The 10,636-nt window shown below is 25.8% G+C and overlaps 1 protein-coding gene and 1 long non-coding RNA gene across 4 annotated transcripts; both read right to left on the minus strand.

Moving 5' to 3' along the window:
• Nucleotides 1-437: 437 nt before the first annotated feature.
• On the minus strand, nucleotides 438-4,636 carry LOC116414350 (uncharacterized). The gene is made up of 4 exons (XR_015293510.1): nucleotides 4,279-4,636; nucleotides 1,550-1,930; nucleotides 1,208-1,463; nucleotides 438-658 (listed from the first exon to the last, which is right to left on the minus strand). It is a non-coding gene; the product is annotated as an uncharacterized LOC116414350 (long non-coding RNA).
• A 1,985-nt stretch (nucleotides 4,637-6,621) lies between these two features.
• On the minus strand, nucleotides 6,622-10,576 carry Arf79F (ADP-ribosylation factor 1). Of its 3 annotated transcripts, none has more exons than XM_086912901.1 (6): nucleotides 10,481-10,576; nucleotides 10,148-10,402; nucleotides 9,140-9,311; nucleotides 8,885-8,994; nucleotides 8,332-8,457; nucleotides 6,622-8,084 (listed from the first exon to the last, which is right to left on the minus strand). In XM_086912901.1, exons 3-6 carry the CDS (start codon nucleotides 9,285-9,287, stop codon nucleotides 7,920-7,922), a joined length of 549 nt encoding a protein of 182 aa, XP_086769027.1. In that variant the 5' UTR covers nucleotides 9,288-9,311; nucleotides 10,148-10,402; nucleotides 10,481-10,576; the 3' UTR covers nucleotides 6,622-7,919. The 3 variants fall into 3 exon arrangements, with proteins under 3 accessions (XP_086769027.1, XP_086769028.1, XP_086769029.1); XM_086912902.1 differs by having other exon boundaries at nucleotides 10,496-10,565; XM_086912903.1 differs by lacking the exon at nucleotides 10,148-10,402 and having other exon boundaries at nucleotides 10,429-10,565.
• Nucleotides 10,577-10,636: the final 60 nt, after the last annotated feature.

Raw genomic sequence — 10,636 nt, forward strand, 5'->3', positions numbered from 1 at the left:
AAAAATATTTATTAAATTTATAAATATTTATAAATACTTATTTATTATTTTCCTGTAAGTTGTTTATTTATTTTCTTATTTTTATAATTCGTAAAAAAATTAAATTAATTAAATTAATAAAAAATAATTAATAGTGAATCTAATAAATTTAAATTCTTGATATACAATTTAATTGAAATTATTTTTCACATGAATATTTAATTTTTTCCATATATTTAATAAATAAATGATATTTGAATTTTCACTATTTCTATTTCTACTTATAATACTTAAATTCATTATTTGAAGCCACAGGATTAATTCTACATAATAGGATAATATAATAGAATAATAGAATAATAGAATATAGAATATAGAATAATAGAAAATAATAGAAAAATTATATAGTCATTTTTTAAATATAATGATAAAATTATGAAAGAAAATTTTAATCAAGATAAATGTAAAAAAGATATATTTTTATAATAACTATATAAAAGACTTTCTGAGTATTTTAATGGTCAAGCATTGTCAACATCTTTTTTATCATGTATTAAATACAGTATTAAATACACATATGTAAATAAAGTTTCTTTAATGTATGTGCATAATCACTTTAAGTACGCACCCTATGATTTCCAAGTTTATGTATTCAAAGCAGAAATATTCGCCCTTCTATCTGCAAATATATGTTCGTGTAGATCTATTAATTCACGCCTCTGGTCACGCATACGCATTCACATATTCGTTTATATACGCTTTGATGAAATTATCATACATGCATTTTTGCCTACCGATCATTTTGAACTATTCATTCTAATAGTGATATTCTTAGAATCTGATTGATATATTCTTCGAAGATAAGTAATTGGATGATATTTACATATTTTGTAAAAAAATTTAAAACAAACTAAAAAAAAAATAATACAATAATACAATAAACTAATAAAATTTCTCTTGTATTATTTATCATTATAAATTTATTATATTTTTTTTTCATTATTTCTGATAAAAAATAAGTTACGAAATTTGAAAAAATTTTTATATTATTATATATTATTTATATTAAATAATCGATTTAAATTTTGTTTTATTGTATTTTTTGTTGATTTATATATGATAAACACAAATTTTTATATAAGAAAACTTTGCAATGAAGTTCACCGAATCATTCTATAGATGACATCCAAGTTTATATATACGCAATGAATTTTCGATATCGACTTACTTGAAAATTAAGCTTTTTATTAAAAAAATGATATTTTACATTTTCAATTTTTTTTTTTTTTTTTGACTCATATATACATATATATCTGTCATATATTTCATTTTATATCTTTCTATATTGTTCTAAAATTCAAATAAAATATGATAATTCAAATGTTCGGATTAATGTCCAATAATAAAATTTCTGAATGTAATTTCTGATGCAATTGCATTACCAAATTTTCACGTACAAATTCGTGCAACACGTTTACCATGACCTATTTTAAAACAAATTGTTCAATAACTAAACAAACATAAATTATAAGAGATTTGTGAAAATTGATGTTATTGATGATATACGCACGTTAAAATATTTGTTCCACACGGTCGTCACCACGTCGATCTTTCTTCGCCAATTTTATGTCCGGATTCGTTTCAGGCCTCATCTGTACACTGTTTATGTAAATTTCTTGCGTATGTACCGAATGATTTATACCTAAGTGACCGGACGTATATCGAAAGGTTATTCACGTTGTGCGAACATTAAAATCACCGACGTGACGAAAAGTCAATTCAGTGTTTTCGTGGAGAAAGTTATCTCCTGAAGGATCCGGCAGAGGCTCTGCGTGTACGTAGAAATCAATGGCTCATAATTTTACGAAGCATATGAAAGGAATCTTGGACGACCGCCGAGTTTGTTGTAAAGTACACAGTCAAAATTGACTGCCGATATTTCAGAGACCATCTAAAGGGATTTCACAAAAATTTTGTTAATTTCTTTTAACTTTAAAAATTGTAGTTATGAAATATCTAATTCTTTAGATCATTCGTAGCATGTAGCATGCCCATAAAAATTGATTACGTAAATAATATATAATAAAATTTTATGATAAAAATTAAATACATATGTATATGTTTATTTTTTAAGATGGAATTATAAATTTGAAATTAATTTGTAAAAAAAATATTATGTTAATTTTTATTTGTAATAAATAAAAATATAATATAATAAAAAAAGAGATAAAGAAATTATTAAATAATAAATAATATATGATAAAAATAATTATTTAGAATTTTATTATTAATTAAAAAAATTTTTTTATAATTAAATTCAAAAAGAGATCTTAATTATCTTAATTATCAATGATACATCTATCAACTAATATAAACACACTTTTGATCGTGATCACAGTATAAAAACAAAATTTATTTTATTATCTAAGTGCAGCATATCCAAATGGATAGCCTATATCAGTAAATTTGGCCGAACGACATGAATTACATGGAGTTGTAAAATAAATTAAATGCATGGAACGCATAGAGAGCATGATCGGTAAATCATGTAGTCTAAGTTCGATCATGACGCTTGCAAAATTGATATCAAACTCGTAAACCTATTTCCGCTTTTTGCAGTCATGAAAATTCTTCAATCGTAAATGGTGCGATTATAAATAATTTATCGTTTCAATGGCGCCAATTAATGATCAAATAAAAGACGATGGAAAAGCCCATTTTCATCAAATGAACAACGCTGAAAATGTCAAAGGCAATTCTTACGTACAAGCCGAGAAACATTTATTTCTCAACGATCATTGCTTCCATTAATCAGATTTACATGAATGACAATCAATTAATAGTTGAATTATGCGGCATTCTTGCACGTCGTTAGAATTTATCTTACATTAGATATTGAATTTACATTCTCCATGTTTGTTTAGTTTTATATTTCCTATTTAGCACATCACCCACATGCATAACCATTATCGATATACGAATGCGACGTGATTCAACATTTTAAAGTGCATACATATCGATGAGATGAGAATATTGGCGCCATTCTTGTGACATTATGCATGTATGACGTGTATATATATATATTTGTTACAACTTTTTTTAATGATCAAAACTTAATTAAATAATATATTTTGAATTAAGTAACATGTCTTGCGAGAATTAACAGAAGTATGGAAACATTTTGTCCCTAGTAGATATGAATTTTTGGGCAATAAATTGTTTTAACATTGTATTTCATTCTCATTTTTCATATTCTCAAAAATAATCAATCAAATCTTCATTTTTTTTAGAGAAATTTTTCTGATGAATTCTATTTTTTATTTAATAGAAAGCAGATTTATTTTATTTGAGTTTTAGTATAAATATAATATTTAAGAAAATATTTACAAATAAAATTAAAAATTATTAATTTAACTATTCTTACTAAAAGTGTGTAATAACGATTATTTAATAAATTATTCATCTTCATTTTTAAAATTCTGAGTATTAGATTGAAAAAATCATCTCCTTGGAATTTCGTCTGGCAACGCAACAACAATCTGGCCTCAACTTGAAATAATATTTTTCCAATGTCCGAGGAAAATTGATAACCCATGCGTCGATGGGAAAACACAGATGATCGTGTAATTCAAACAGTTTATCATACAAAACATGGAGTGGTCCGATTGAATTTTTAGGAATTACATTTTTAGCAACATCATTTCACAAGAATAAGATGCCAACGATAGCGACATGCCAAAAAAAATCTTACTTATATCATAACAATGATATGCAATAAGCTTATAATTTATATTATATCCGAAGATTATCCAAATTTCGATTTAAAAAGATTTTCAATAATGAAAATCGAAAGTATTAATATTTTTATTTTCAATACTAATAAATCTGTTCTGAATATTTTCTTTTAAGAATAAAAAAATTTACTTTTAAAATACGATGAACAAAAAAAATATTATATATAACATATATAGTAACAGCTAAGAGATTTTGCATTATATATATATTTTTTTAATTTAATATCACAATATTGAATAACATTTTATAATATATATAAGTAATGTTTGTATATTGTATATATATATATTGGCACATTATAAAACGATATTTCGTCATAATTGCAAAAAATGTTTTCTAATTTATATTTACGAAATATAAAATTTTCGTTTAAGAAAAAAAAATTAAAAGGATTCACATTCTGATATATTACTTATACGATAACCTCGAAACTAAAATGATAATATTACATCTATATATATTGTCGCGCAAACAATTATTATTTTTTAAAAGATTTTCGCTTACCTTGTTGTCCGTAATTGACGAACTTTTTATTTACTATTTGCTATTATTCCGTAATCAACGATTTATATAGAAATTGTATAGAAAGGTACTCGTAATTTGAAAGGTCATGATGGTCGAACATTATTTGTTCGACAAAAAATCTGGCGCCGTCTATATCTATCATAAACAGTTTCGTCTGACATTTAATATGTAATCGTCATTCTACAGGTTCATAATTTTAAAATATAAGAGGCACCGATTTTGTTTTTTTTCATAAGTTATATTTATATTTCGAGTATAATATACGGAACCATAAATATAATGACTAGTAAGTAAGTTAAATAAATACGAAAAATAGTAACCCTGTTTGATTGATAGCGCCATCTTTTTTTTTGTAATTGTAGTTTTCGATGAGATGAGAAATAGAATAGATTATTACCATATCGGTATTATAGTTCATATTAATAAAATTTTAAATTTAGTATAACTATAATGAAAAATGTATATATATATATATATATATATATATATATATATATATATATATACTTGAAAATAAATTTAATCGATCATTTGTTTTTAAAATAATATTAAATAGTTAATATTATATTATTTTTTTCAATGTATTGATAGCATTCATAAATTGAGTTTCATTTCAATATTTTCATATATAAAATCTGAATAAATTTTCTAGAAAATCTACTTTCTATTAACTTTCACTTTACATTGAACATACATATATATTATATCTTCGATTAAAATTTTATAGATTATAGATATAAATTTGAACCAATAAAAAAATCAAATACATCGATTATATATATATATATATATATATTTCCTATTTATTCTATGTCATTATTTAAAAGATAATTTTTGATTACATTAATATCAATATATTTTATGATTATCGATGTTCAACAAATGATTTATTTAATAAATTCATAAAAATATAAAATTTGTACGAAGTATTTTTTTATTGTATAAATCTCGATTGAGTAAATAAGTAAAAATAAATTGGATTTGAATTTTACAAGGATTCATAAAATTTAATTTTATCTTCAAGGTTGAAATGGTTTTATTTTGTTTATTTACCAAACAAAGATTTAATGAAACCGGATTCACTCACACTCGTGCACATAATGTACATTTGAAGCTAAATGACAATGTATTGTATTGAGTACTTACTTATACATCGAAGATTACGCGCAAGAAAATGTCACGACACTGAGGTCATGCGCATAAAACCGACGTCATGAATGCAACTTATAAGTATTTAACCCATTTATCGTTGTGTAATGATAACACACATATGTATATATATATATATACATATATATATACATACATATATATATATATATATATTGGAAGTTTCTTAATATTGGTTTCTAATTAATCTGATCGGTAACTAAAATAACATATCATATTAAAAATATTAAGCAAATTAATACACGCAAAATAAAATAAGATAAAATAAAATAATAATAATAATAAAAAAAAATCTGTTTACAATGTTTTGAAATTGCATATAAGTATGCAATCCATATGTTATATACTGAATGAATTAAATACAAAGTATGTAACAATTTTTGTATACAATTTTTTTAAAGTTGTTTGATGATTTTACATTTATAAGTATTTGGTTACTTATGAAGATGAATGAAAAATGATTTAAGATAAAAGAATATCTTATTTAATGATGAGTTGATCTGTAGAATCGGTAAAAAATCGTATATTTCAAATATTACGTTCTTTATTTTTGTTCTGACAGAGTTAGAGCAAATAATATCCTGATCAAAATTTCTAATCGTTAAATACACACGTTATTAAAATTCAGAAAAAAATCTGTTATACATAAGTATATTACTACTAAGAAATTACTTATAATTTTTTTTTTACTAAAAAAATGAAAATGGAAATTTAGGATGATTTCTATAATGAAAATTTAGGACTTATAATTTATCCTAATGTATAATTAGCTGACCAAAAAAAAAATAAAAAGAACTTAAATTGCTAAATGAAATATGCGGTATAGGCGGTGTGCAGTCTTTAGTAATTAAAAAAAAAGTAATCGTGCTTATATAATTGAAGTACCATCATCCGATGTATACAGGCTGATCATGAATAGAGATGTTTGTTTTCGTCTGATGTAAATTATGATAATGATGATAATAATAATAATAAGAATAAGAATAATAATAATGTAATCAGTTCCCGCATTAGTGTAGAAATTTCTTTATCCTTGTCATTTCCTGCACAGTATGCATACATCCCAAAAGAAGAATATTTTATAAATTCTATTTGATAAACTAGCCAGAACAAAAACAAACTATTTTAACGGCAAATAACACATAGACTACATAAAGCACAATTACAGTATATTTCACAAATCGTTTAAACATTCATATATAATTATACGAATCTTCGCATATGACGGAAAGGCGATTTGATCAATTAGGGGAAGATTATTTCGTAAAAACAATGTATTTTTAAGGACAGGAAAACATTAGGAGATTGAAGGGCTTTGCGAAAATGGCTTCATCTGGCAGACTGCCATGCCAGTTTGGATAGCTGGCTTAGAAATTGCGAGGCCTATCTCTCTTTGCTGTGAGAGGTTCTTTCCTAACTTTTTTAGTTTTTTTTTTTTTAATTTATTCCGTATTTTTTCATCTTTCATATTTTCTTTTCATTCAAATCTTTTTTTATTTGCATTTCCCGCCACGATCGATGCATAATTTCGGAATGTTGACAATATTCTAATTTTACCTTATTAAGGTGCAATAAATAAATGATATCTCTTTTACACTGAGATATACATGGTTGACTGACTGTTAGTTTTATTCTAAACAGGTGAAGGAGGGTGCAATTACAACACCTGCTGATAATCATAAGCAGTAAGACAACCATTTTGCATAGCTTTGTTTTTTTTTTTTGTTTACTTTTTTATCGACGTATACCACTGAAAACTTAAAAAAATAGAAACAAACTTTTGTAACTAGAAACAGTAAGTCATTGCACCGTCAGTTACCACTCACTGCATTTTTTTATGTCAACTGATGGGCCGATGTGACATTTATAATGTAGTGGACAGAGCAACATTCTCTCATCTATTGATCACATTTTTATCATCGTATTTATATAATGTAATGTACAATATGCAGCTACATTATGATAATCAGTATGTCCAACGTATTCAAACTGACAACACCGTGGGTATTTCACTTTTTTGTTCTTAAGTTTTTTCAAAGATATTCAAATTATTAATTAATCAATGTGTATTGTATGTTTCAGAGTTAGGTACTTTAATACAATTACTTCCAAGTTTTCCACTTTTCTTGTGGTATCTCTGTGTAAAAAGTGTAACTATAATGCTAATATAATAATAATTATAATAATAAGTTGCACAAGGCAATAGTCTTGTGTGGCCGTTCGAATGTGTGCTTCCGGCCGGTTTCCCCACTCCCCTCCCCCCAAAAAACTTCCTGGCACAATGACAACTTTCGACAATCTTCACCCTCCACTTCAAGATCAAAAAGATCTCGCAGTTTGCACTTAGTATTACCTCTTTTTATACTATTATTCATTCATGGGGGGATAGGTGTGCAGCTGATTTTATGATGTTAATATAGCAACTGAATGTTGACAAAATAACGTTCCAATTAGCGATTGGCATTTTTGAGCTGATTGGAGAGCCAATCAAGACCCTCATAAAGTCCATCTCCACTTGTAGCACACGTTGCTTGAATATACCAATTACGATTGCGGAGAGAATGAAGCCCCAACTTATCAGTAATTTCTGCTGCATTCATTGCATTTGGGAGATCCTAAAATATTAATTAATAAATACTAGTCTCAATTTTATACATTATTTTTTATTTCTTTCTTTTTGTATTATTAAAATTTGTTACTTATATAAATTTTATATGATTGACACAAAGTAACAAATATTATGTTTTTAATATACTATATATAATATGAAATAAGATACATTTCTCTATCTAAGAGATAATTATAAATAATTATATATTATTATATATAATTATATATAATAAATATATTTCAGAAACTTACTTGTTTATTAGCAAATATAAGAAGTACTGCATCTCTAAGTTCATCTTCTGCTAACATTCTCATCAATTCTTCACGTGCTTCACCAATACGTTCCCTATCATTACTATCAACAACAAATATCAGTCCCTGAAAATAAATTTATTCTATGAAAACAATTTTATTAGAGATATTATATGTTTTAAATAAACAAGAAGTAGATTTCCAAGTATTTATTTTCATAAATAATTGTATTAACTCCTTCCCGCATCATTTAGCTCGACGAAATCTGGGCCCAAGCAGTAGGGCACTTTGCAATGTAGATTATAAGAATCGTGATTTTCTCGTGGCGTACTGGCAAAAATTAAATTTCAATTGAAAAAATTCATTCCACGAGTCCCACTTGTGATGTTTAGGTTTGGTTGATCTTCAGTTCACGAGTTCCACTCGTGCAATTCATGTTTGGGCCGAAATCTTCATCACGAATCAGACTCGTGATAATATGGGAAGGGGTTAATTTATACAAAAAAAATTTAATTAATATTATGATGAATAACTTAATTAGAAAATTACATACTTGTGTATTTTGAAAATAATGTCGCCAAAGAGGTCTGATTTTATCTTGACCACCTACATCCCATACAGTAAAACTTATATTCTTGTATTCAACTGTTTCTACATTGAAACCTAAAATTTATGACATATTTAATTAATAAACTATATAACAATATTTTAGATATAATAGACAATAACTTTTTTTGTGCATATTAAAAATAAAAATATATTTGCAATGTATTTTTAATATTTAAATATGTATAATTTCTATATTTACCTATAGTAGGAATTGTTGTAACAATTTCCCCTAATTTTAATTTGTACAGAATTGTGGTTTTACCCGCTGCATCAAGACCTACCATTAAAATCCTCATTTCTTTTTTGCCAAAAAGGCCTTTAAATAATGTTGCAAACATATTCCCCATGGTTAATGCTGATTATTTAAATACCTAAAACAAAATAATAAACTAAGATTTCACAAATATACAACTAAATCAAATTATTAAAAAAAAAAAATTATTAAAAAACTTGATTGAAATTAATAAAAATTCTATTTGATATATATCACACGATTGAAATCCATAAAGAATATATATTTCTTGTTAATATTCTATTAAATAAAATTAATTATATACATAATATTTTTTTTATTATGTGTAAATTATAGTTATATTTTTATTTAAAAATATAAATAAATATTTACGAATGAAAGTTTTATTGAACGATAATTAACACTAACGAGAGTATCACTTGTAAAAACATAAAGACAAATAAAAATATTATAAAATTATAATTGAATTAAAAAAATAGACTACTAAAAAATTAATTATCTTGAATTTATGATTAGTTCGAAGAGATATATGCCCGACATATGTAATAATACAATGTATATACAATCAACGTGCAATAATACATATCGAATTTAAAATCATTTCGAAATAATTTTCACAAAATGAAAAAAAAAGCCGAATTGATTGAACTAATGAAATAATCTTAAACAACATTAATGAACAAAAGACTTGTTTCATGAAAAAAATTGAAATTACGTAGATAGAATTGGAGCAGAACATGCGTAAAATACACTAATACATTGATATTAAATCTAAGCTAACCTGCACAATTATGAAAAATTTACGATAAAAAATAACTAAAGAGAACAATTTAAATCATAGATTTTAATTTAACTGAACGAAAAAAAATTATATAGAGGCACGCACGAGATGCTCATGCTGCCCGCTATTGATTCTCATTTTAATACATCGCTATGATTATCGGACTAGCATACCGTTAAGGATCACTCTAGAGTGTTTTGCTGGTGATCTATTCACTTTTAAAACGTGATCGGCTACCTAAAACGCCAATACCGAAGTATTGCGAACAAGGCGGAAGATATTGTGCAGTTTGCGAAGCCACTGCGTACACCCGGTTGTCTGTCACCTTCGACCTACTCCCCAGCAAATCGTCAAAGGTTCCCCGCTCAAAGTTCCATTATTTAGAAACGTCGTTTGATTATTGAGACTTCCCCGTAATGTCACGTTGCCTGTATAAGTCACTTACGTTACTTACGTTTCAGTAAAAAAGATTATTTTCACGAGAAACGATAAAACATAAAACCAACACTCTCGAAAAGTACCGTATGTCAAAATGGCGGACGTGGAAAGGATTCATACCTTATGCCACGTATAGGGCCCTCAAAATTCTCCGATTGGTTAAGCTAGTCACGTGACGAATAAAATCTTCAATGATTTGCATTTAGTTCGGTAGGTGGCGATAC

Source organism: Apis florea, unplaced genomic scaffold (genome assembly GCF_048593485.1).
Source record: "Apis florea isolate Af1SG1 unplaced genomic scaffold, ASM4859348v1 contig_3493_pilon, whole genome shotgun sequence".
NCBI classification, from domain to species: domain Eukaryota; kingdom Metazoa; phylum Arthropoda; class Insecta; order Hymenoptera; family Apidae; genus Apis; species Apis florea.